The following is a 25,694-nucleotide window of genomic DNA, read 5'->3' as shown; positions in this document are numbered from 1 at the left end:
GCAACATCTTGACGCTCTCCTCGCCCCGTTGCAGCACGTGGCTCGACAACACGTGGCGCATGACATCGGACTGTCCTCGATCAGGCCTGGGGGTCGAGAACGGGGCTGCTTATGGAGGGTGAATGTTGACAAGTCGTGAGTTGATTGTTCAGCAACACCGACACGATGGCATGCTCCCACGTTGAAGCTCTGGCATCGTCCTTGAAACCCCCTTCGCCATCACAGCAGGTGCACAGGTGAGCAGTGAACGTCTCAGGTGGTCGTTAACCTGCTCAGGGAAGAGTGCACCCTCTGTTTTGATGGACAAGTGAGTGCTCAGCACAAGCTCTCGCTAATGGAAGGATGACCCAGAGGGAGTCTTTGTCTGTCTTCAGTGTTTCAATGGAGGCTGCTTTGGTGAAGACCGCAAGCACGCTTACCTGCACTCGCAGAAGAAGAACCACCCGCTCGGCGTCGTCATCAAGCGTACACGGAAGGAGCAGAAGAAACGCGTAAGTGCTGTGGAGGTTGGAAGTTTCAGGCTGACACGCAGGACAACTCTGAGCCTCCAATGAAGAAGCTTGCTATCTCTGCTCCGTCTGACGAGGAGACGTATGACTACAGCACTTCGGTGCGCTGCTTCGGCTGCTCTCCGGTTGGGGAAGCTGTCCAGGTGGACAACCCAGCGGTAAGCTGAGACGCTCGAAGTCTAGCTAACAAGGAGATCAAGGCCACTGTCGACGGTATTATGAAAGCGCTCTCGTCGGCTCAGCAGTCCGAGGTCAAGGCATGGGAGGAGGAGATCATCCCCTGCGAGCACGCTTTAACTCTGGAACAAGTCCCCCTCATCACCCCGGGCGAGGGTACGTTCACCGCTCCTCGTCATCAGAGCTCAGCTGACACCTCAGTTCCGAGCCAGTGCACTGAATGTGATCTCACGTCCAATCTCTGGCTTTGTCTCACGTGTGGCCTGGCCAACTGCGGTCGTCAGCAGTACGGAGGAATCGGTGGTAACGGGCATGCCCTGCAGCACTTCAAGGACACCGGTCATCCCCTTGGAGTCAAGCTTGGTACCATCACCCCTGAGGGCACCGCGGGTACGTCACACTGCGGAAACCGAGCTGATCCAAGACATCTACTGCTACTCTTGCGACGATGCCAAGATTGACCCCGATCTGGCCAACCACCTTCGCACGTTCGGCATCAACGTGCTCGATCAGTCCAAGACTGAGAAGTCCATGACTGAACTTGTACGTCAGCGCTTCTTACAAAAGACTAATGGTCCAGCAACTCGAGCACAACTTGAAGTTCGACTTCTCCATGACTGGCGACGATGGCAAGGAACTTGAACCGCTGTTCGGTAAGGGCCTCACCGGCTTCAAGAACCTCGGCAACAGCTGTTACATGGCGTCAGTCCTCCAGACTCTGTTCTCGATCCCCGCGTTCCACCAGCGGTACTATACTGAGGCTGCTATGGCGCACCCTCAGACATGTGACAAGCTGCCTGCGGACTGCCTCGAGTGCCAGATGCTCAAGGTCGCCGACGGTCTCTTATCTGGTCGCTACTCGAAGCTGGCGAAGGCTCCGCCGCCGGCGAACTCCGAGTTTGAGGTCAACGAGGAGCCCAAGTTCCAGGACGGTATTCGCCCCGCCCAGTTCAAGGCCCTCATCGGCAAGGGTCACGAGGAGTTCTCAACCATGCGTCAACAGGACTCGGAGGAGTTCCTCGGCCACTTGCTCTCTCGCTTGCGCCAGGAGGCGAAGAGCCAGGGTCGCCCCGAGAGCAGTGAGGCAACTGATGCGTTGAGGTTCGGTATGGAGCAGCGCTTGCAGTGCGACGAGTGTAAGAAGGTCGGGTACAAGGTCGACAGCGTCGACCTCGTCAGCCTCCCCGTGGAGGCGGAGGAGACGAGCGTGACTGAAGACGGCAAGAAGACGTTCAGGCCCGTCACTCTCGAGTCATGCATCGAGGCACTCTGTGCTCCTGAAGAGCTCACCGATTACGCCTGTGGAACCTGCGGCAAGCGCGTTCGCGCTGAGACGTGAGTAATACCAATATATGCCGTGAGCTGACAGCAGGACGACCAAGTTCAAGACTTACCCCGAGCTTCTCGTTCTGCACATGAAGAAGTTCCAGCTCGTGAACTGGCTTCCCACAAAGCTCGATGTCCCCGTTCAAGCCCCCGACTCGCTGAACCTGGACAAGTTCCACGGCACCGGCCGCCAGCCTGGAGAGGAAGAGCTTGACATCGACGCCGCGCCGGCCGCCGCGCCGCAGTTCGACCCCGTTGCCATGTCGCAGCTGGAGGCTATGGGCTTCCCGACCGTGCGCTGCCAGAAGGCGCTGCTCGCGACAGGCGGCAACGACGCGGAGATGGCGACGGCGTGGCTCTTCGAGCACATGGACGACCCCGACATCGACGCCCCGATTCCGACCGCCGGCGGCTCTGGAGGCGCTGCCGAGCCGTCGCAGGAGCAGATCACGATGCTGTCTGAGATGGGCTTCACCCCCGCTCAGGCGCGCAAGGCGCTCCGCGAGTCCAATGGTAACGTGGAGCACGCCGTCGAGTGGCTCTTCAGCCACCCCGACGACGATGGAGAGGAAGAGGCTCCGGCCGCGGCGGCCGGCTCCGCGCCCAGCGGCGAGGCGGACGTCGGTGGCACGCCCCCGCCTGCCAATTACAGGCTGAAGGCGTTCGTGTCGCACAAGGGTCCCTCGGTGCACTCTGGTCACTACGTTGCGACCATCAGGCAGCCGCAGAAGGGTCTGGCCGATGAGAAGGAGGACGAGTGGGTGCTCTTCAATGACGAGAAGGTCGTGCGCGCGCCGCCTGGTGGCGGTGAGGAGATGCGTTCGCTCGCGTACCTCTACGTCTACGAGCGTGTTTAGAGGGTTCTGTTCAATACAATGTCAGAAGTGTGCATGCATTATAGTTACAGTGGTATGGTCTAGTGCTATCTGATGGTCGTGTGTTGCTTGAACTCAGTACTCGTGAAGTCGCTCAGGCCGTCGTGGCCGAGCTCGACCAGCTTCATGCCGGACGGGAAGCCCTCCTCCTCTGGTTCGACTACTGTCGGCTGAGGACTATCTGTTAGCTTCATGTCACACATTTCAGTTATATGGTACTCACTTCGTCGGTCCGAAGACCTTGAGGCCGCGGACATGCGTGTCCTTTCCGTTCAGATGGTTCGCGACAATGACGACGCGGAGATGATGGGCCGGGATTGGCGGCCCCTCCACGACACCGTCCTCGTCGCCGCTGTCCATCGGTCGGAGTGAGATCAGAATCCACCCGTTCGGTTTGTCGAACTCCTCGTAGCGAACCTGTTCTGTCAGCTCATTGTTACGCCACGACAAGCTGAACAAACCTCTTGCAGGTCGTGCACGCCCGTGCCGGCTTTGACGGAGATGCGACTGGGAGTGTAGGAGTCGTCCCGCGGGTGACTCGTCAGAAGCGCAATACACGAGATGAAAACACGTTTCGGAAAGGACAGGTCGATGGTGTGCGGTTGCGGGCCCTCGGATCTGCCATCAACTCTCGCATCTACTGGCGCTCAGCTGCGACTCACTGCCAGAAGGTGTTCTCGTTGCCGTCGCGCAGGTTCTCAACACCAAAGCCATACTTGTGACTCGAGACGGACCAGTGAGCGAGCCGCCCCAGATCCGGCAGCTGGTCGTAACGTACCGTCTCGGACATCAGGCGAGCGGTGCTGGCGGTGAGCAGTGGATAGATGAGTGGAGGTGACTCGGACACTCGTCACTTTTGTCAACAAACACGCTCTGGCCCCTCGATATCGATAAGCGCCATCATTAGCGGAAGCAGATATAGTCTGATTAGTCATGACTTGAAATCGGTAATCACCGGAAAAGGTCGCCGCTTCGGTGACAGCCGATCGGCGGTAACGATGGAGATGGAGTGACGAAAGCGGCCTCGGCCTCCTGACATCTCCACATCCCTCAGCTCGCCCGACACGCGACACATGTCGACATGAACCCCGTGTGAGTATCGAATTATCTCGCTACGAGTGACTGGAAGCAGCTCGTTGATATGTGTAACGGAGCTAACCTCAGATCAAGACCCTCCGATCGAGGGCTCAGGTGTAATATCCCCGCGAACGAGGAAGACGATGCGGCGCTGTACGGCGAGGAGCCCGTCGTGCAGGGTGACTTCACCTGGCGTGCTGTACTTGTTGGACTCGGAGTGGGAGTCATTCTCTGTATGACGAACATATACTTCGGCTTGCAGACAGGTGCGTAAGCGCGCAGATGGTTGCTTTCCGCTGATTTATCTGACATCAGGTTGGGTCTCGATGATGTCGCTGCAGTCGGCGCTCCTGGGCTTCGCTATCTTCAAAATATTCCCTCTTCTTCCTCGACTTTTCCCTAACACTAGTCCCTTGACTGTGCAGGAGAACGTTGTGCTTCAAACGACCGCGGTGGCGACAGGAACGATGCCCCTCGCCGCCGGCTTGGTCGGTATTATTCCTGCGCTGGGCATGATGACGCCGGAGGAAGACGGCCGGCCGCCTATCCACCTGACGTACATCCAGCTCGTTCTTTGGTGTCTCGGTGTCGCTTTCTTCGGCGTCTTCCTCGCTGTACCCCTGCGAAGGCAGGTCATCGTGAAGGAGAAGCTCGTCTTCCCTTCTGGTACTGCGACGGCACAGCTCATCGCCCTCCTCCACAAGGAACCGCCGCCGAGTCAAGGTCTCAACCCCGGTAGTGGACCTTACCGACGCATTCCTACTGAGGCCAATGAGGAGATCAACGAGGAGCGAAACAAGGACGTCGAGGAACTTCTGAACGGCTCAGGCTGGCGTGCCCTCGGTTGGAGTTTCGCTGCGTCTGGAGCTATGACGGTGGGCATCGGCAATAGGGGACTTTGCTGACCGGACAGCTTTTCAGCTTCTTGTACCCCGTGACGTTCGCAATTCCGGTGTTCGATATTCTTAGCGCACCGTTTGGCGTCAGCCTTGCTGCCAAGTGGATGTGGTGGTTCACGCCTTCCCTGTCCTACGTCGGCCAGGGAATCATCATGGGTTTCCCTGTCACGGTAGCCATGAACATTGGCATGATTGTTGGCTGGGCGGTCCTGTCTCCTCTATCGAAGAACGCCGGCTGGGCTCCCGGCCCGGTCGGCTCCACCACGAACGGTGCTCGTGGCTGGATCGTGAGTGCTACCAATTCGCGTGGGCAAAGCTAACGTCAGCTCTGGGTCGCCCTGGCCATCATGATTGCGGAGAGCCTCATCTCTCTCGCCCCTTTGACATACTCTTACATCAAGGATGCGCTGAACCGAGGAAAGTTATATCAGGAAGCTCGCCAGTTCGAAGGTGCGGACGCTGCTGAGAGTGACGGATACTACGACCTGCCCGAGGAAGACGAGCCTGAGCACGAGCCTCCTGAGCGACTGGTACCCACCAAGTGGGTTACGACCGGACTCGCCGCGAGCGGCATTCTCGGTGTGGTGCTCGTATGGATTGTGTTTGGCGCCGACGGGATCCACCCTTGGGCGACAGCGATCGGCCTCGTCCTCGCGTCCATCCTCAGTCTGGTCGGTGTCCGCGCTCTTGGACAGACTGACATCAACCCTGTAAGCTTCCAGATCGTATCGCGTGAGCTGACAGCAGGTCTCAGGCATTGGCAAGATTAGCCAGCTGCTTTTCGCAGTGCTGCAACCGGGCAATGTTGTCGCGAACGTTATCGCTGGCGGTGTCGCCGAGGCGGGCGCCCAGCAAGCGGGTGACCTGATGCAGGACCTGAAGACGGGCGACCTGTTGCGCGCGGCTCCACGCTCGCAGTTTTACGGTCAGATGATCGGCTCGCTCGCGTCCGTGTTCATCTCCGCCGCGGGGTACAAGTTCTACACGAGCGTGTACCAGATCCCAGGGCCGGAGTTTGCCGTTCCGTCGGCTGGCGTGTGGCTTAACCTCGCCCGCCTGCTGAACAACGGCACGCTGCCCTCACACGTCGTGCCTTTCATGGTCGTCTTTGGCGGTGTGTTCGGTCTCATCGCCGGTCTCAAGATCATGCAGCCTCGCATTGCACGCCTCGCCCCCGCCCTCGCGGCGAACATGAATTATCTTCCCTCCGGCATCGCGTTCGCCATCGGCTTCCTCAACACACCGAGCTTCTCCCTAGCGCGCCTCATTGGCGGCTACATCGCATACCGCGCAGGACGAAGGACGGGCGGCGAGACGCCGCTCTTCTGGATTGTCCTCGCGAGTGGCTTTGTGCTTGGCGAGGGTGTGCTCAGCATCGTCACACTGACACTCACGTCCCAGGGATACCACGCCCTGAGCTGCTGGGGCTGCGGCCTCGGCGGAGGAGGTTACTGCACCGGAGGTTGCTAGATGTAGATATAACTGCCATAGACTCTATTCATACCACCTACGCTCGTCCATCTATCTATGCTTTGGCATAGCGCTGCAGCACACGGTCCTCGACACCCGTCGCTACCCAGTTGTACAGCTCCTCGGTGAGCGCGAGGTTCTCGAGCTCGGAGCGGTAGATCTTCTCGAAGTCGGGAGCGGCTGGGCCAGTCATGGGAGCAGCTCCGGCTCCGCCCATCATGGCCATGGCCGACATGTCGCCCTTGTCGGTAGCGGCTGACGTTAGCTGGCACTCCGAACGCGAATTAGCTTACCATTGTCCTGGCCGATGAGGAGCTTGAACACGCCGTTGAGACCGAACAGGTTCAGGAAGTACCACGACAGCGCCGAGACCCACTGCATGCTGAGGTCGGGGAGAGGAAGGTCGCGCGCGAAGAGCGACTTAAATCCCAGAGTCAGAGGGAACGGGAGCTTGACTGACTGTCAGCTTCGCAAATGACATATGAGCTTACTGAGGACGTATCCGCTGAAGAAAACGTTGATGTACTGCATGATGAGCATGTTGGGGACCCTGCTGTCAGCTTCCGTGAGCGCTGATAAGCTCACATCATGACAGCCTGCTTCTTCATTCCGTCCATCATGCCGTCCATCTGAGTCGGGTCTCCGAACGGCATCTGCTGCTCCTGGTCCTTCGGCTTCGGGCGAAGGTACTCTCCGCTAGTGAGCGCCTGTCCGTTCGACGTGACGAAGGAGCGGAACAGGGCGGGGTCGAGCGGCGACAACGGGGCCGACGCGCGCAGAAGCTGCGAGCGCATCAGACAGCGCTGCTCCCGCACCGCCGCCACGGGCTGCTTCTTCGGTGGGCTGTTCTGCAGCATGGTCACGTAGTGTCGCAGCAGACCGACCAAGACCATGATCAAAGTGATCGGGATCAGGACCCAGTCACGGATCGAGGGATCCAGGTAGAGCGCTTGCCTGTACGTCAGCTTGACCCAAGACCCCCTAGCTTACTCTTTCAGTCCGGGCATGTTGGCGTGGTGGACGGGAAAGGATGCTGATCGTGTTCTGGGCTCGTCGGTGACTGGTGACCAGGCAGCCCAACTGACGTCGGTGACCACACAGGCGCCGGATTAGCGGGAGCAACTCATCAATAGTGACGACTGCGGCTCCGACCTAATCGGCTTGTTAACAACATCACGTGATCCCGCTCAACTGCGACATTACGGTTTGGATTTAAAGATATCGGCTTCGATCGACCAGCGACAGCAGGAACGTCGAATTTCAAGCCCGTTCACAAAAACAACAAAAGCGACGACCACTAGCAATGCGTAGCTTGACCCCGAAGGCTGTCCAGGTTGCCAAGGTCGCGTTCGGGGAGTCGGCTCGCGCCGCCGCTGTTACGGTCGACCCCGAGACCGGCTCCGTCTACGCCGCTATCGAGCGCCAAGTTGAATTCGGACTCGACGTCGATGTCGTCAAGATCGCCGACCTTGAGGGTAACGACCGCACGCCCGATGTAAGCTGCATAATGTCTTCCCAACTAATAACACAGGTTGTCTCTTCGTTCTCGACGCCGGTGCTGGCGCCTTTCAAGCTCCCCGAGGGCGCAAGCCAGGTCGTCAACATGCAGTACTTCGCGGACGACAGGAGTCTGATCGTCTTGATGGCGGGAGGAGACATTGCGACTATGACATTTGCTGAGCCGCTGATGGGGTCGACCTCTGTGAGCTCCGCGAGCATCCAACGTCAGCTAACCACGCAGCTTGAGGTCGTCGGAAGTATCGACAGCGGAATCAAGGCGGCTGCCTGGTCCCCCGATGAGGAGCAGCTTGTTCTCATTACAGGTGAGCCCGTAGAGCGCCGTCATCGCTAACCCGACAGGTGAGGACCATGTTGTCTGCATGACTCGCACTTTCGACGAGCTCTACGACGAGCCCTTGCGCACCGACGACTTCGGAGACGACAAGTTCATCAACGTCGGCTGGGGTTCGAAGACCACTCAGTTCCACGGCTCGCTGGGCAAGGCTGCGCTCATGGCCGCGCGTGCGCCGAAGCCGACGGAGCCGACCTCATTCGCCCACCCGATCGACGACGCCCTGCCACGCATCACCTTCCGTGGCGACGCCAAGTACTTCGCCGTCTCCTCTCTCGACCCCTACCCGTCCTCAGGAGTCCGCCGCCAGGTCCGCATCTTCTCTCGCGACGCGAGCGAGGGTGGCGTTCCCCGGCTCAGCGCGACTAGCGAGTCAATAGCGGGTCTCGAGGGACCGATCGCCTGGCGACCGAGCGGCAACGTAATTGCCTCCCTTGTCCGCTACGGCTACGAGGGTGGTGGTGAGGGAAGGAAGGGACGATGGGACGTGGCTATGCTTGAGCGTAACGGACTTAGGCACGGCGGCTTCGAGCTCCGTGAGGACGAGAAGACCTGGGAGAACGGCGTCATCCGCGGCATGGAATGGAATGCCGACTCGGAGGTGCTGGCCATTTGGGTACGCCGTGAGGAGAGGGACACTGGTGAGCAACAACCTCTGCGCTGTCGCTGACTTTCAAGTCCAGCTTTGGACCATGAAGAACTATCACTACTACCTGAAGCAGGAGATCTACCCGCATCAAGCCGGTTCGAAGCGTTTCGTTTCGATGAGGTGGCACCCCGAGCAGCCTATGACCTTCTATGTCATCGGCGAAGGTGAGTTGGACTAGTCCTGACGACGCTGACCTCCAGACAACGTGCAGGTCCGCTCTTTTGCCTGGGACACCTACGCATCTCACCTTCCTATGCCCAACGACACTGGAACCGTCGCAGTCGTCGACGGCAAGAAGTTGCTCGTGACCCCATTCCGCACCCAGAACGTACCGCCACCAATGTCGTCGTATCAGATCGCCCTTCCTGAGCAGGCTGTGCACGTGGCTATGTCCCCGACAGAGGACACCCTCGGCGTGCTTTTCGCCTCGGGACGGGTTCAGGTCTGGGATCTCGGAACACGGCTACCGGAGGCTGGCCAGTCACGGCTGCGTGCCGGTGGTAAGCCTGCTGAGCCGAAGCTTCGGTGGGAGGCTCAGCTTGCGCCCGATGACGAGTTCATTGCAAAGCAGATTGCGCTTTCTGGAGACGGCAAGGCTGCAGCGGTGTTTTGGAGCGGGGGAGAGGACGCCGCGCTTCTGCGGACGGCGGACGCGAACGAGGTCGGCCCGCAGCAGGGTTTGTTGGAGTCGGCGGAGGCTGTCGGATGGGAGGCTCAGACCAGCTGGTTTGTTGTCTGTCGCGACGGATTCATCACGAGCCTCGGGGATGAGGATGCCTCTGTCGGCTCCCTATGCCCGAAGGCGCAGGTCGTGCAAGTGTCTCATGATGCTCGGCTGGTGTTCGGAATCAACGACGAGGCCAAGCTGTATGCCTCATCTCTCGCAGACAGCTCCGATGGAGCTGTCATTGCCAGCAACGTCACCAGCTTGACGTTGACTCCGTCATTCGTAATCTACACGACAACCGACCAGAGGTCTCATTACGCGCCCCTGGAGTCGGTCTCCCGTCTCGTCGACGGCATCCCTGACAAGGAAGAGTGGGAGACACGACGCGTAGAGCGTGGAGCTCTCGCCGTTGTCGCTTGCCCTAGCAGCATGAGCCTTGTGCTTCAGATGCCCCGTGGAAACCTCGAGACGGTGTACCCGCGGCCACTGGTGCTGGCTGTCGTTCGGCAGGACATCCTCGCTGGCCGATACCGCGAGGCGCTGATGTCTTGTCGCAAGAACAGGCTGGATCTCAATATCATCTACGACCTAGCGCCGGAGCAGTTCATGGCATCGTTGCCCCAGTTTGTGGAGCAGGTGCCGGAGGTCGATTACCTGAACCTCTTTGTATCGTCGCTCAAGTAAGTGTTGTCGACCGTACAAGCTGACTCCAGTTCCGAGGATGTTTCGGGAGCCATGTACCCAGATCTCGGAAGGGACATGAACCGGCCGTAAGCTATAGGCTGCTGGACCGCGAAGCTGACTGCTACAGATCCGTCCCGAAGGACAAGGTCAACTCTGTGTGCGACAACCTGCGGGCCCTCGTCGAGGCCAAGGGCTTGGTCGACTACGTTGAGACCATCCTCACCACTTACGTTTGCAAGAGCCCTCCCGACTACGAGGGTGGACTCTCGGTCCTGCTGCGCTTGCAGGCTGAGCACCCCGAGGTCGTCGAGGAAGCGATCAAGTACATCATCTTCTTGTCGAACGTCAACCAGCTCTACGATGTCGCGCTCGGCATGTACAACTTTGAGCTCGTCCTCATGGTTGCGCAGTACAGCCAGAAGGATCCGAAGGAGTACTTGCCGTTCCTGCGTGAACTCCGCGCCCTTGAGAAGTACGAGCAGCGCTTCCGCATCGATGACCACCTCGGTCGACGAGAGAGCGCCCTGCGCAACCTGAAGGCTGCCGGCCCCGACCGCTTCGACGACGCCGCGTCGTACCTCTCCAGGTACGAGCTGTTCGACGAGGCGTTCAAGCTGTACGCGGACGACAAGGAGAAGCTCACTGTCATCCACGGGCTGTACGGAGACTACCTGTATGACCGACGAGACTTCAACGAGGCTGCCATCTGTGAGTCCATCTCTTAGCTGGAACCTCGTGTACAGAAAGCTCATGACAGCGTACATTCTCGCAGGACAGGAGGCGAAGGCTCTGAAGGCGTATGAGCGCGCTCACGCATGGCGTGAGCTCTTCACCCTCGCGAAGACTCAGCCTGCCGACGTCATCGCTGGAATGGTCGAGCGAGTCACTGGTAAGCTCACTGGCAGTCCGCATCAGCTGACACGCAGATTACCTCGGCGGACGAGGACGAAGCATTGAGGCTTCGCAGGTGTTCCTCGACTACGCGAACGATGTCGACTCTGCGATCGACATCCTCTGCCGCGGTGGCGAGTTCAGCGAGGCGTACCGCCTCATTTCCCAGCACGGCAAGGATGTCCTTGTGGAGGAGGTCGTCCACCCTGCTATTGAAGACGCTCACGAGGCTCTCGCCGAGGTCTTTGAGGAGATGGATGGTCAGCTCGACAAGGAGATGGCTCGCATCCAGGACCTGCGCAAGATCCGCCTCGCGGACCCGGACACGTTCTACATTGTGGAGCAGGAGCTTGATCTCGACAATGTCGACGTCGCAACGCAAGCTACCACAGTTGCGACACAGTTCACGCGCTACACAGTTGCGCCCACCACTGTCCTCTCTCAGTCGACGCGCATCACTGGGTGAGTAACCGTACGCCTGATAGCGCATTGCTGACAGCCAGACAAACAAACCGAACCCGCCGAAAGTCGTCGAAGAAGGCGCGTGGTCGCAAGGGCACGGTCGACGAGTGGGACTACCTCATTGCTTCGATCGGCCGTCTCGTCGCGCGAACAGACGAGAAGTCGGACGAGGCGCTGACGCTTCTCCGCCACCTCATCCTGCCCTTCCCAGAGCAGGCCAAGGATCTCCAGGAGCAGATCGTCAAGTACCGCCGCAAGCTGGCTGACAGCCTCGAAGACGTGTGGAGCGACCGTGCCTCTATCATCGATGCTGCGGAGGAGAGCGGTGGTGAAGCGTTCAACGGCGGCGAGTACGCCAAGGCTCGCGAGCTGCAGCGGCCGGACGTCAAGGCGTGGAGCGGACTGGGACGGCTGCTGTAGGGCAGGTAGGCGTGCATATCTTGGTTATGGATTAGATGCGCATTCGATCACGCGTCACACGACCGGCGTATGAAAGGTTCGAGAGTCATCTTGGCGACTGCGCTAGAGGGTCGATTGGAGTCTGGGCGAGCATAGCGCGATGTGGCTGGCCCTTATCAGCACATGGTGTCCGGCGACCTCGTGGTCTCGATAAACTAGCTCTTCCGCCGGGCCGGATCAACTGACAAATGTTCGCGAGCTGCGTATTGATCGAGGGAAGGCTGCGAGCTGCGACCGTGATCGAGCGAGGACCCAGACTCACCGCTGCACAGATTGCACGTCCTTGGATCTAAACAACGCAGCTGCTCATTCCTACTGACAGCTTACCTCTGCCAAGTACGTGCGCAATTTGCGCGCTCAGCGGAGCACCTGCGCGATCCGCAGCGGAAAGGAGCGTTGGAGCTGCGATCGCCGCGACATGGCCCGCGACGATCCAATGAGCGCAATGGCCCGCTCAATATGTGATTCAACGCGAGGAAGGCTCACGGCGATCCCGGAAGACGGCGACGGCAGGTGAAGGCGGGCGACGAAAGAGGAGAGAACGCAGGCGCAGCCGGTGACGCCCCGCCGCCCCCTTGGCCCTTGGAGGACTGCTGATCGTCTAATCTCCCGCTTTACGCTGACACAGGCTCGAGGCTAGATTGAGATTGGCGGCGGCCCTCACACGCTTTCACGCGCCTCCTTGCGCCCCTCGTCTGCGACAGCGAGCAACGGGACCCTTCCTCCCCAAGGCTCGCGCCGCAGCGTCCGCGCCCTGCGCTAGACTGCCGTTGCCTGCCGCCGACCTCGCGTTCTTAAGCACTCCAGCTGTTTATTTTGATTCTCACCACATTCTCATTCTCTTCGTCTACAAAAGAGAGCGCGGCACCAGCGACATCCTCCCAACTCTCAACTCCTCCTCACCTCGCTCACGCCTGTCGCTCTCCATTTTCTTCACAGCTTCATATCCAACAACCCTCTTCCTCGCCCCAAAACTCCTGGACGCAAGTCGGAGACCTCGACCACCGCGTCATCTTCAAAAGCCCTTTGGCCACCAACACCCAAGGACATCATCTCGTTCTCGTCCTCCTTCTCGCCTCAATTCAATTATTTCTCTCTGAGTGAGTTTCGCTTGTTCCTACCGAATCTAACCCACTCCAGCACCTCATTCCCCATGTCTCAGACCACGACTCAGGCGCCCACCATCGTCGACCTCGGCGGCGTCGTCCGTGTCTCGAGCCTGAAGCGCGCCGAAGTCAAGCGCTCCCCTTCTTCGTCCAAGTCGAGCAAGTCTGCCAAGTCTTCCAAGCCTGCCTCGCCCGCTCCTTCCAACATGCGCCCCTCCTCCGCTCCCCGCTGCCTCGACCCCCACTTCGAGGACGCCTTCCTCCGCCTTATCCAGGACCGTCCCCAGCAGAAGCCCCCCGCTGGCCAGTTCGGAGGCTGGAAGCAGGAGTGGCCCGTGTTCTGGGAGGGTGCCGGCTTGGGTGCGTTCTAAGCCCTTTACGCGCTGCGACACTCTAGATATTAGACTTGTACATTCGGACTATCTCGATGGATTTGAACCTTCTCCTATTCCATCGTGGCATTCGCATACCTTCACCCTACTGAACTGACATCCACGTTCAGCTCCGCGAGTCCGCGCTGCTCACGGCAATGGTTACTGCAGAGGTTTCCAGATCCTTAGAGCTTTTGGGCTTCTCGAGTGGTGAAGGGAACTGTGTGTTGTGTCAGCAGCGGGATCAAGTGGCGATCGTCGAGGGCGCATGAGCTGCTCTTCTCACTCTAGCGAATGCCCAAGCTCCAACATCAAACGCTCCTTGTGCTTTCCTAGATTCTTACTTCTCCTCCCCCCTGTGAATACCCCTTCCCCTGTCGTTTTCCTGAGAGCCATAAGTGGCTTCGAGTTCTCGAGCTCTCCATTCTTTTTTATTGCCGTTCATGACGGCTTCGAGGCAAGTGGAGGGGAGACAAAATGCGTTGTAAGTCCAGTGCAGCTTGCTCATATGCTCCTGGAGCGATTCGAGATAATGAACAACACAACTCACGACACAGCTGAAGGCCATAATCAACGAGCTCATTACACTCGAACTGACGACTGTAACCGGTGCTGGCGACTGTCTTTAAGCAAACGACTCCGCATCGGCGATGGTCGGAAACAATGCGGGAAGGCGTTTGCGCAGACCAGTAAGCTCGACACATCGTGTAAGAGCTGACAGCAGCGGGGATGGATGCACGGTACTCTCCGGACGGACCTCGCTCTGCAGACGGAGTCTCACCACTATAAGCCGTGGCGGCGGTGATCGGCGAGCAACGCCGACACCACGGAGAGCGGAGCAAGCGTCGCTATGCTAAGCGGCCGAACCGCTCAACTACCTAGCAGTACGGCGCACCGTCCTCCACTGCCCTGCAAATGCCTGCGCGGCTCGAAAGCATCGACCACTGACATGTCTACCTCGCATCCTGGCATTATCCGCGTCGCCCTTGATCATTTATCTCGCACCCCGCTGAGTGGACGATTCGACTCCACCATCGACTCGGCATGTGTCCCTGGATCGGCCATCTCCGCGGTCGCCACTTTACTTCTGCGGCGTAACTTTGCGCACTCGCTTCCGCTTAAAGTCGACGACTCTTCATCCACGACCCATGGCTCGGTAGCACACAAGCATCATACTCCATGGCATCAGTATCTGCGCGTCCGGCGCGCACGGCCGCGACGCTGTCTACGACATCGATTGCGTCTCGCGCGTCTGCCTCCGCCGCTCCATCGGTGCACACGCCCCCGGCAGCGTCGACCACCTCTCTCCCTGTCCCGGGGTCGCGCGCGTCAGTCGCAACAACAGGCGAGGACATTGAGCTCTCCGACCTCCCCACACAGACAGAACCGATAGTAGCTATCGACGATGTGCAAGCGCCAACGCGATCGTGAGTCCGATCGTATCGAGCTGCAATGTATCCGTCTGAGCTAACCTCCAGCCGCCAACTGGCCATCTCCATCGCCTCCTTCTTCGTCATCTTCACCTCGTGCGGCATGCTCTTCTCCTTCGGCGTGTACCAGGAGATCTACCAGGCCATGTCTCTCGAGCCCAACACGCCCTTCACTGGCGCCAGTGCCGCCGCCATCGACATCATCGGCACGCTAACGGCGACGTTCCAAACGATGGGCGCGCCGATAACAACAGCGTTCATCCGGCGCTTCTCCCCGCGCGTCGCCATCTTCACGAGCGCCGTGCTCTTCATCGCCTCGAGCCTGCTCGCGAGCTACTCCCAGCACCTGTGGCAGTTCGTCCTGACCCAGGGCGTGCTGATGGGCCTCGCGACGTGCTTCGCGTACATGACGCCGTGCACTGTGGCGCCGACCTGGTTCGGGGCGCGGCGCGGTCTCGCCATTGGCCTCATCCTGAGCGGGACGGGGATCGGGGGACTAGTGTGGGCGCCGGCGATCCAGGCGCTCAACGCCAGCCTGGGGTTCAGGAACACGCTCCGCGTCTCCGGCGCGATCACGACGGGCCTGATAGTCGTGTCGGGGTTCATCATCGACTGGGATCCAGTCAGCAAGGCGCGGCACGCGGCGGAGCGCGAGCGCGAGCGGCTCATGGACGCGGAGCGGAGGGCGCAGGGCCTGCCCGCCAAGCGGCACAGGCGCATCGTGCCCCTCGTGTCCTGGCGGACGGCGCGGAGCGGCCGGTTCTGCGCGCAACTGCTCAGCGCCATGCTCCAGGCCGCAGCGTACTATACGCCCGTCTTCTTCTTCTCGGCGTACGCGCGCACACTGGGGTACTCTGCGCGCGAGGGCGCCAACTTTATCGCGGTCAACAATGCGTGCAACGCCATAGGCAAGATCCTCCTCGGCCTCGCGGCCGATCGGTTTGGACGGATCAACATGCTCCTCCTCTCCACGGCCGTCAGCGCCGTGTGCAGCTTTGCGCTCTGGCTGCCCTCCACCCTCACATCTAGCTTGCACGCGGGCCAAGGGCTCTTCGTCACCTACGCCATCCTTTACGGCTGTTTCGCATCGGCTTATGTCAGCTTGTTCCCGACGTGTCTTGTGGAACTGTTTGGGCCGCAGAACTTTGCCTCGGTCAATGGCGTCTTGTACGCTGTCCGCGGCATTGGGTCTTTGTTCGGCACGCCCAGCGCCGGCGCCCTCGTCGATCACACCAAGACGACGCCGTTTGGGTACCACAACATGGCCATCATGGTCGCGGCACTCCTGGCCGCTAGCTCTGTCAGCCTCGTCTGGGTCAAGATTGAGTGTCGCAAGAGCCCGATGCCGGGACCGTTGTAGAGGCAAGAGGGTGAATCTATGCATGGTATGGAGTTATTATGTCCTAGTGGAACTGATGCTATTAATAGTGAGGGCGCTGGGGTGGGACTACTGAGTTTACCTTTGCTTCGCTAGTTGTGCTCGCTGCGCTCGCGATAGCTGGCTTAGAGACCAGGCATGTACGACGCGCCGACAGAGGCAATGTCGTCATTCGCCTCCTCCATCTTGTCGGCGACGGCCTGGGCCCACGCCGTCGTGCCATCCGGTCCCAGGCCGACGTCAAGCCCAAGTTTGTCAGCGAGCGGGTGCTCCTTCCACTTGCCGCGGACGAAGGGGATGCCATTATCCTTCTGGAGGAGGATGCGCATGGCCTCCTCGCGCATGGCGGGGTCGGGCGAGTGGAAGCCCGTAAACAGCGCGATGCGCGGCGGGATTGTGACGCGCCCTTGCTTGAAGCAGTAGTCTGTGATGGCGACGCAGCAGATGACGCCTCCGTCCGGGCGCGGGTCGCGCACGCGCGCCTTCACCTTCTTCAGCACCTCGGAGGCAGAGCGCACCATCGCCTCGGCCTTCTCGCCGGCGGCCGGCCCGCCGTTAACGGGCACGCCCGAGGCGGGCGAGTCGGTGCCGCTCGGCGGGGCCGAGAAGGTCGGCACGGGCGGGTTCGGGCGCCCCGCCTTCGTCTTGTGAACGACCTTCTTGCCCTTCGGGTAGATGATGAACTCGGTCACGAGGTGCATCCACTTGTCGCCCCAGCCAGCCAGGCGCGTCTCCATCACGTACTCGGTGCCCATCGGGATTTCCTTGAGGTACAGCCAGTGGGAGCCGCCGAGGGCCATGAACCCGCCCGTGACAAAGGCGGGCGCAAAGGCGTCGATCGCAAAGGCCATCTTGTTCTGGTCCGAGTTCTTCGCATAGGCACTGTTGGACAGGTGCATGTTGTAGTCGCAGTCGTCGGCGAGGGCGCGGCGTGTCGTGCGCACGCGCAGGCCCGTGATGCCGCCCTGCGCGTCGAGTTCACGCAGCCACTTCTTCCAGTACGCACGCTTGCCCATTACCTTGCTCTGGATAAAGGCATGCAGCGGGTGCGCCCACACGCGAATGTGCCACATGAACGGGAGCGAGTTCGTGTGCAGAATGAGAACGAGCAGGAAGAGCACCTTGACTAACCTGTCAGCGGTGGCTCTCGGGGCGTCTGCATACACTGCGAGTACACAGCGTATGTGTCACTCACGCCACTTCGGGACCCAAGGCAGGAGAGGGGTCGCATTCGCGCTGCGCGCCTGGACGCGCGCAACGAGCTGCCGCGCAGAGTTGGCAATCATTGTTGGGACCTGCTCGAAATCGATCGTAGCGTTCATGATGTGTGTCGATCGGTCGATAAGAGAAGGGGTCGGTGTCAGCTCTTGCCTCCTGTATATATTGCGGGCTGGCGAGCAAGCAAGTCTGGGCCAGACTGACTGGCCAGACCGACGGCTCTCGCATCGGTGGCGCCGGGGCCAACGCAGAGCAAAACTTACCTGTCCTCGGTGGTTCGTTGGACGTTCGGTGCCAATGACGTTGTCAGAGATAGGAGCGCGGGGAACGGGTCACTGGCGGCCGTCGGTCAAAATCGTTGGGGCAGAGATCTGCAGCTGCAAGCGGCCGTAGGGGTCTGAGCTCGTCGATACGGCGCGGACGGGTGGACGGGCGGACGGCGGTGTGCGAGCGTGAGGGCGTGCGGGGGTGTGACACTGGCGGGGGGAGGCGAGAGTGGGATGGCCAGGGCGACGCGTCTGGGGCAGGTCAATCAGCGGGCTGATAGGTGGTGCAGTGGGTTAGGCGGGGGGTGCAAGAGAAAGCGGGGGGAAGACAACAACAAAGGACCAAGTTTTATAGATCGGCGGCCGCTGATAGATATATACCCAGGTACCACGCATGTCGTCGGGTCATTTCAGGCCCCAGGCCCCGCGTACCCCTGTGGTCCTGAGCCGGTTATGGCGTCGACGTAGAGATCGCGCGCCTGGCTGGGCTGGCTGGGCTTGCTGGGCTTGCTGGGCTTGTGTCCGACCCTGCGAGTGAATGCATCTGCTCCACTGGGTGACCTATCATGGAATGGAATGCATCTCGGCGGGCGGCTCGTCACCTGGACACACCGGGCCCGCGTCGCATGGACGCACCGTGGTGTCGCCTGGGCTGCGGCTCCATCGCGCTTCCACAGCCCAGCGACTAGTCCCCCGTCACCGCTCAACTTTTTTTCCACCGCGTACCAAAGTGCCGGTTACACCTGCATGCCGCTGGTGGCAAATGTTCCTCTGCCCAGCCAGCCAGCCAGACGCACCCAAATCACCGGCCCGGCACCGTCAACCCGCGGCACCATCGACACGTGCAGAGCATCCATCCCCTTATCATCACTAAGCGACAGCCATTGTAGTCAGCGACGTCGTCCCCGCAAAGCCACAGGATCCCGTAGAGCCAAGCCAGACGCCGGCCCGGGATGCATAAATCCCATTACACAACTGCCTTCCAGAATACTTGTCCGATGGACTTAGCCCTTCGGCCTGTAGCTCGTGGGGCACACACGGCGATTAGATAGCGCTCTGCCACGCACACGAGTCTGACGTCTGATGCAAACAAACACATAGCCGGACTTCTCCGTCGCCAGAATGTGTCCGCTGGAAGCGGTTCACTCCAGGTACCGGTGCAGTAGCGGATGACGAAACCTTGTCTTCCTTTTGTCTTGTCAGTCAGCAACTCGTCCGAAAGAGGTTGCTCGCTACTCTGCTTGTCGCCTTCTTAATATGACCGTAGTCGTTGTTCAGTCCAAGTGCAAGCTAGCGTGCAGCAGATGATGACTGCGTTGCGCCCCCGGAACGGACGGATCTAGTCCACTCCGGTCCATGAATCGCGCTAGCCAGACAGGGCCATTCAGCGTCCAGGATCCACGCCAGCTCCGGGATTCGGGGCACCTCGTCGTAGTCTGAGCGGGGTCCGGGGTCCGGCTCCATTGTTCTCAGCATGCTCAGCATGCGCTAAATATATCGACGAGAACAATGAGCCTTCCTCGTCGCGATCAGCTGATGGGCTCAACCACGGAGATCACCCCATCTCCGCCAACGTCAGAGGGTGGAGGTGCACCGCGACTCTGAACAATAAGTGATGCGCACTCTCCTCCAGTTAACTCTCACACCATCGGCCATGACGAGCGCGTACCCCTCCGTCTTCACCTTGCCGCGGGTCCCCCTCCCCTCCGACGGGGTGTACACAGACACCCTGCTCGAGCAGCGGGACACGGAGGACCGGCTCGGCGACGTGCTTGCCGACACCGCACCCGCACTCGTACCAAGAGAACCAGCCACGGCGGGGGGCACGACGGTCCTCCGGAAAGCGGAGCACGGCATTTTCTTGCACAGCACGTTCTACCGCCTCCCATCTCCCTATGTTGCGCTCGACGCATCGCGGCCGTGGCTCATGTACTGGACTGTGCACAGTCTCGATCTGCTGGGCATTGGTCTGGATCCCGGAACGACTGAGCGGTGAGTCTTGAGCCCCCCACATCTACACTCCTTATTGTTCCCAAGCTAACAAGGTATAAGGGCAGTCCAGACTCTGCTCAAGTTTGAATCGCCGACGGGCGGCTTCGGCGGCGGACCGGGAAACACGCACCTCGCCCATCTCCTGCCGAACTATGCGGCCGTGTGCTCGCTCGCGATTGTGGGCTCGGAGCGCAGCGGCTGGCCCCAACTCGTCCAAGCGAGACAGGGCATCTACGACTTTTTCATGCGCATGAAGCGTCCCGACGGCGGGTTTCATGTCTGTGACGGCGGCGAGATTGACGTGAGGTGAGTACTAAAGTCGGAGGCGGAGCCGACGGCGCTCAGCGGACCATCGCGGAACGCCAGTGTCGCTCTCCCACCAACCTCTTTAGCTAGTTCCTCCGTATGACGAAAGCTGACGCCCAGGGGAACATACTGCCTCCTCGTCGTCGCGACGCTGCTGGACCTCCTGACGCCCGAGCTCCTGCTCGGCGTCGACCGCGCCCTGGCCTCTTGCCAGACGTACGAGGGCGGCTTCGCCGCCAGTGCCTTCGCCTTTGGTCTCGACACGGCTGATGCCGACGCGCCGCGCGCAGCCCTCGCAGAGGCGCACGGGGGGTATACCTCGTGTGCGCTAAACTCGCACTTTCTCCTCTCCTCTATTACGCCCCCGAACTCGCCCCTATCCTCGCTGCCGGGCGACTATCCCAGGCCGATCGACGCCGAGTCCGCCCTCAGGTGGAGCGTCATGATGCAGGGCGAAGCGGGAGAAGTGGGTGGGTTCCGGGGCCGCACGAACAAGCTCGTAGACGGGTGCTATGGTTGGTGGGTTGGGGGCGGGGTGCCCGTTGTAGAGGAGCTGGCGCGGCGGCAGCGAGACAAGCACGAGCCCGAGTCGCGCATAGCCGTGCTCGACGACGACGGGGATGGCGAGTGGACAGACGAGCCGGGCATGCAGGCGCTGTTCAACCGGGGTGAGTTGTGCTACGAAGGTGATGTGCTGACATCACCAGTCGCGCTGCAGGAGTACGTCCTCCTCGCGGCCCAGCGGGAGGCCGGCCCCGAACCAGCCGGCGGGCTGAGGGACAAGCCCGGCAAGCGGCCAGACCTGTACCATACCTGCAACAATCTGTCTGGACTGTCGGTCGCGCAGCACCAGATGCGCCATGACGCGGCTGCGGTGCAGGCCGCAAGGGATGCGTTTGACACGACGGCGGGTCTGCCGGCCGTCCAGCCCACGACGGCAGAGGGAGGGTGGAGCAGCGAAGAGGAGCGGCAGAGGGTGCGCCGCGAGGTGTATGCCAATGTCCTGGGCTGGGTCGAGGATAAGAGCAACGAGCTCGTCGTCGGGGGCCAGGAGAGCAGGGTGGGCGTCACGACACCCGTGTTCAATGTGTCGCAGGGAAGACTGAGGCCGTTCATCAAGTACTTCTACGGACAGAAGTGAGGCCCCGAGCTGTCGTCGAGTGGATCTGTGTATAGTCGACAGAGGAGACCTGTAGTATATGCATCGCGTCAGTAGTGCTCGGGGTAAGTTGAGTGATCACACTCAAGTGTTCATACGGCATTTAGTAGTGTCTATGGTGGATTTTTTTTTTTTGCATTTTCAGTTTTCAGTAAATGTCTATCCTACATATCACTATCCGAATCGTCATAATGTACAAGAAGCAAACGGAGACGAGGCGAGGCGGAGCGAGTCTAGCACAGCGCGGATTTTTTTTTTTTTTTTTTTTTGTGTGTTTTCTGGTTGAGGTATATGGAGTCGAGATGGCGACTGATTCTATGGCGAGATGGGAGTGACGGAGAGTGGTGGTGGTGGATCTTGGGATGTGTAGGCGCTTAGGGCGCCGAGTGGTAGCCGCTCCAGCTCTGGCGGCCGTTGATGGTGCGGAAGGTAATGCCACCGATGGGGGTGGTGGCGAAGCGCGGGGCGGGGCGCTGGGCAGGCTGAGTGGGCTCCGCCGCCTCGGCAGTGGCGGGGCGGGGGGCAGGCGCTGGGTGCTGGGACCCGCGACGCCGTTGCCGCCCGCCGCGTTGGTCGCAGTGCTGGGACCCGCCACGCCGTCACCGCCAGCGGTGTTGGTCATGGTGCGGGTCGCGGTGGCGACCACAGTCTGGGGGGGACGTTCCCCGATGGCCCCGAAGGGGCACCCGACAGACTGAGCGGGGCGGTCGCCAATGGCGCCGAAGGGGCTGCCGACGGATGGGGCGGAGCTAGCGGAGCCAGTGGACGACTCGGAGCCAGTGCTCGGCGAGCGGGCACGGAGGTTCCAGTGCCACCAGTGGCCGTGGCGGAGACGGCGGTTCTGGCGCTTGGCCCAGCGCTTGAGCCCACACTTGCGCGCATTCTCGACGATCCACTGCTCGAGAATCGCAACGTCCCAGTGCGAGAGGAGGTAGAGCAGCCCATAGTCGTCGCGGAGGAGGCGGTGCTGCATCGTCGCCGGGAAGAGGGTGTTGGCGTTGAACTCGCGCGCGTGCGTCGTGATCGCGGCGCGAGTGCCGAGCGCGGAGCCGCTGCCGTTGGAGCTAGAGGAAGTGGTAGAGTTGGCGCGGGCGCGGTAGGCTTGAGTACCGGGGAAGCAGCAGGGAGAGTCGCCGGGCGCGGGGAAGGAGTTCTGGACGGCATAGTACATACGGTGCGCGGACTCGAGGCGCCCGAGGGAGCGCCACGCAGTCTCGGTCAAGTGCTCGTTAGGACAGACCATGACGCCGGTAGAGGCAACAGTGCCGACCCAGTACGCGTCCGGGTGGGGAGTGGGGATGGGCTGGAAGCGCATGGGAGAGGTGAAGTGCACGTGCAGGGGGCGGAGCTGCATGATCTTGGAAGTAGGGTTGAGTGGCAGCTTCGGACACGCAGTGTCGTGCGCCTTGCCCTTGCCCTTGCCCGAATCGGGGCGGGGGGAAAGGGAGTCCGAAGGGCCGGAAGAGAAGTCGGAAGGGCCACGCTGGGACAAGGAACCGGGACGAGACGAGTCCGAGGGGCCGAACGAGGCGTTGTTAGAGCCAGACGAGGCGCTGAAGGTCTTGGGCCCGGCAGAGCGGGGGTTGGGCGAACCGTTGGGCGTCTGAGGCTCAGGCGAAGGAGTGGGGGGGGGCGACCCGCCGCCGCCGCCAAAGGGCATCAGGTCGAGGTTGTTGTACGGCCACACAGTCTTGCCGTTCAGCTTGGTGTCGGCGCCGACCCAGCGCTGGTGCTGGCCATTGACGCGGTCCCTCTCGCCGGGCGCAAAGGGCGTGTCGGGGTAGAGGGGGTTGGGGGCATAGGGCGTGATGACAGAGGAGCGGTAGATGTAGCGCGTGTTGGGCTCGCGGGTGGCAAGGTCTTGGGTGGCAACGGGAGGGTTCTCCGAGGTAGGGCGAGGGGGAGCGATAGCGCCGTAGCGGCCAGGGAGGGGAGGGTCGGTGGCGAGCCACGCGACAACCTTGGAGAGAGAGCGAGAGCGGCTCTCGGCCTGGGCGCGATGAGCATCGCCGCGAGCGGAGAGGGAGACAGCCCACGCAGGGCGGGAGGGACGAGGGTTAGAGTGCCAGTCGATCGGCCCCGACATGATGAAGGTAAGCAAGAGGATAGGCTACGGAGTAGAGGTATACACGAGATGGGTTGGATGGGAGAGCAAGTTACAACTCGGAGGTGTACAAGGTGGTGGGGGAGGGGAATTCTGCACAAGCTGGGAGCTCGAGCAGTGCGGAGAGGAGAGGTTGTCGGTTTGAGGAGTAAACGCGCCCTCTGCAATGTTTATATCTCTAACCTCGCCGCTCGACGCTCGCAGAGAGCACCGCGCAGCAGCTTAGGTCGCAGCGAGCACCCAACCCATGATGCCAAACATCTCCTCGACAGCCGGGGCAGCAAAGCAAGCTCTCACGCCAACACCTCGCCACCACCGCATCATTGGCCAGGTCACATTCAACCTGAAGGAACGGGTACGCCGGGGATCTCTCGTCGCATCACGATGAGGGAGGTTGGAGCCGAGGAGACCGAATAGACCGAGTATACCCCCTAGGAAAAAAAGTCAGTCGCCGACTCGGCTCATGTCGGTCGTATCTCGTATTCAGAAAGTAGCCGTTAGTCCGCATAGGAAGGAGGCTGGTTAGTCACCAGTGCCTCGCTAGTGTGTGTGCGTTTTGCTCCACCTTTCAGACATTCATGTGGGACAGAGGGACTCGCGAGTGGGGTGATTGCATATTGCGGACGCGTTGTGTGCTGCACAGCTTCTGGCGCGCTGTTAGGCTCCCCGCCCCCGTGCTAATGGACATTTTAGTGTGGCCCGGGGGGATGGGGTGACGCCCCGTCGTGTGAGTTGATCGGCGATCCTCATCTCCCGTCGCGTGTGTAATTCGCCGTGTGCCCCGGCTGCGTAGCTCTGCGAGTCGGGCGAGAACACAGGCTCAGAGGTGACTGTCCATGAGCCAGGACGTCGAGCACCACTTAGAAAATTACAGACGCAGGCCGTAGTCAACAGCGCCGTCCTCATGTGCTCCCCGTCGCAGGCGCAGCTGCTCAGTCGCCCGGTCGTTGGCCATCGGGAACCTCTTCCAAATCGGCAGAGCGTTGGTGCAGCTCATGCAAAGCAGGCACGCTACTAAGCCAGCCCCTCACAATGCAAGGGTACCTCTTGTGTGCTCCACAAGGCCGCATAGCCGCAGAGCACATGGTCGCCGATGGGGCGCAAGGTGCGCCGCGACAGCGGCAGTGGCCCCGAAGCCCGAAGGCAGGCCCGACCTCGGGCCTCGGCCTCTTGCCACACTACACGCAGAGCCGTACTCTGCTAGCTCCGAGATAACGCCTGCCGCTCTTTCTGCTATTTCCCTGTTGCCTCTCAGCTCCCTCCCCGCCGACCGCCGCACATTCAGGCAAATTCAAGCCAGCCTTGCACTGCACATGCACTGGCGTCAGTACGCGCCGCTTGGCGCGAGTAAGCGCCGGGGATTGAGACGGGGATCGAGGCTATCTCCGTGCCTTACTCGCGCGTCCCTATGCGCCTGCATGTGTTGTGGTGGCGAAACCCACTGGTGGTAGTGCACTTGCCGCATTAGCGTGTTCTGCCAGATCCGTTGCGGACATTGTGGAGACCCGATCAGGTTCTGTCTTCATTGCCGCCGGCTCGACCTGAGGAGTCGCAGCGTTCGCAAGCACTCGGCCGAAGTCCGATCGGGGCAGCCAGTGGTCCGATCAGCCTCGCGGTCCGATCAGCCGGGTGGCAGCGCGGGGGTTGGTAGAGCCGTGGTGGATCACCGTGGGCTGCGAGGAGACGAGCCCTGTCGCCCTGCGGACCGCGGACCGGGTGATCATGGAGGGACGTCACGACGATTTCTATGGCCTTACAGCGTCCAGTCACGGCAGGGAGATCGCGCATTGGGATAAGCAATCTGCAGTTCAGCATGCTTAGCGTGCGGCATCTGCCTGAGCAGCGGCTCTGGCTTTAGGCTCCGGCGGCAGCCCCACATGTTCCGAGCGCGCAGCAGTCGTCACCTCTGCAAGGCGAGTCCCGCACTCTTCCGAAATCCATGAGAGCTTGGACGAGGATCAGCACGTTCGTGATCGCCTCAGTTCTTGCAATCGCTGTGACGCCGACGCTGTCGATGGTCACGGCAGTGTTTGTCCTGCATCAGTCATGAGCACCATTTCTCGGCCGCCCAGCCCCTCAGCTCCTGAACTGCGACCGGCCTTTGCTTCGCCCGGAACGCTCGCCTGAATGTCAATAACTGCACAGCCCAAGCTTCCCCGGTTAGTGACTACTTTACCGTTGCCACTCCAAATCGCCCGTGCCGCTCGCGCAATACAAAGTTGTGCATGGTGGCGTGCCTGCCGTCAAGGCCAACACACGATGAATGTCCGAAATGCGTCTACGTCTTGGCTTGTGTCTTGTACATGGTGTCGAGATGGGGGATGATGCTGATGTGCCCTCGCGTGGGGGCTGACGACGATGGGCTTA

General features: G+C 60.8%; 8 protein-coding genes across 8 annotated transcripts; 5 read left to right on the top strand and 3 right to left on the bottom strand.

The window, feature by feature from the left end:
- Window positions 1-165: 165 nt before the first annotated feature.
- Window positions 166-2,869, top strand: A1Q1_06797 (uncharacterized protein; the record flags this gene model as incomplete). Its single annotated transcript, XM_014327846.1, has 8 exons — window positions 166-236; window positions 277-307; window positions 375-491; window positions 533-667; window positions 710-842; window positions 895-1,229; window positions 1,288-2,021; window positions 2,059-2,869. The coding sequence occupies 8 exons, from the start codon at window positions 166-168 to the stop codon at window positions 2,867-2,869; spliced, it is 2,367 nt and encodes a 788-aa protein (XP_014183321.1).
- A 1,099-nt stretch (window positions 2,870-3,968) lies between these two features.
- A1Q1_06796 (oligopeptide transporter) lies at window positions 3,969-6,333 on the top strand (the record flags this gene model as incomplete). The annotated part of the gene is made up of 6 exons (XM_014327845.1): window positions 3,969-3,979; window positions 4,058-4,230; window positions 4,280-4,823; window positions 4,886-5,150; window positions 5,190-5,595; window positions 5,651-6,333. 6 exons carry the CDS (start codon window positions 3,969-3,971, stop codon window positions 6,331-6,333), a joined length of 2,082 nt encoding a protein of 693 aa, XP_014183320.1.
- Window positions 6,334-6,388: 55 nt separating this feature from the next.
- A1Q1_06795 (uncharacterized protein) lies at window positions 6,389-7,190 on the bottom strand (the record flags this gene model as incomplete). The annotated part of the gene is made up of 4 exons (XM_014327844.1): window positions 6,389-6,588; window positions 6,627-6,753; window positions 6,825-6,858; window positions 6,919-7,190. 4 exons carry the CDS (start codon window positions 7,188-7,190, stop codon window positions 6,389-6,391), a joined length of 633 nt encoding a protein of 210 aa, XP_014183319.1.
- Window positions 7,191-13,150: 5,960 nt separating this feature from the next.
- Window positions 13,151-13,474, top strand: A1Q1_06794 (uncharacterized protein; the record flags this gene model as incomplete). Its single annotated transcript, XM_014327843.1, has 1 exon — window positions 13,151-13,474. One exon carries the CDS (start codon window positions 13,151-13,153, stop codon window positions 13,472-13,474), a length of 324 nt encoding a protein of 107 aa, XP_014183318.1.
- A 1,179-nt stretch (window positions 13,475-14,653) lies between these two features.
- On the top strand, window positions 14,654-16,264 carry A1Q1_06793 (uncharacterized protein; the record flags this gene model as incomplete). The annotated part of the gene is made up of 2 exons (XM_014327842.1): window positions 14,654-14,901; window positions 14,953-16,264. 2 exons carry the CDS (start codon window positions 14,654-14,656, stop codon window positions 16,262-16,264), a joined length of 1,560 nt encoding a protein of 519 aa, XP_014183317.1.
- Window positions 16,265-16,407: 143 nt separating this feature from the next.
- Window positions 16,408-17,604, bottom strand: A1Q1_06792 (uncharacterized protein; the record flags this gene model as incomplete). Its single annotated transcript, XM_014327841.1, has 2 exons — window positions 16,408-17,408; window positions 17,478-17,604. 2 exons carry the CDS (start codon window positions 17,602-17,604, stop codon window positions 16,408-16,410), a joined length of 1,128 nt encoding a protein of 375 aa, XP_014183316.1.
- Window positions 17,605-19,420: 1,816 nt separating this feature from the next.
- On the top strand, window positions 19,421-21,205 carry A1Q1_06791 (protein farnesyltransferase; the record flags this gene model as incomplete). Its single annotated transcript, XM_014327840.1, has 3 exons — window positions 19,421-19,758; window positions 19,819-20,064; window positions 20,185-21,205. The coding sequence occupies 3 exons, from the start codon at window positions 19,421-19,423 to the stop codon at window positions 21,203-21,205; spliced, it is 1,605 nt and encodes a 534-aa protein (XP_014183315.1).
- Window positions 21,206-21,371: 166 nt separating this feature from the next.
- A1Q1_06790 (uncharacterized protein) lies at window positions 21,372-23,309 on the bottom strand (the record flags this gene model as incomplete). Its single annotated transcript, XM_014327839.1, has 1 exon — window positions 21,372-23,309. The coding sequence occupies one exon, from the start codon at window positions 23,307-23,309 to the stop codon at window positions 21,372-21,374; it is 1,938 nt and encodes a 645-aa protein (XP_014183314.1).
- Window positions 23,310-25,694: the final 2,385 nt, after the last annotated feature.

The sequence above is a fragment of the Trichosporon asahii genome (genome assembly GCF_000293215.1).
Source record: "Trichosporon asahii var. asahii CBS 2479 unplaced genomic scaffold scaffold00008, whole genome shotgun sequence".
In the NCBI taxonomy this organism is placed as follows: domain Eukaryota; kingdom Fungi; phylum Basidiomycota; class Tremellomycetes; order Trichosporonales; family Trichosporonaceae; genus Trichosporon; species Trichosporon asahii.
The sequence above is the reverse complement of the archived record's forward strand: the minus strand, read 5'-3'. Positions and strand labels throughout refer to the sequence as shown.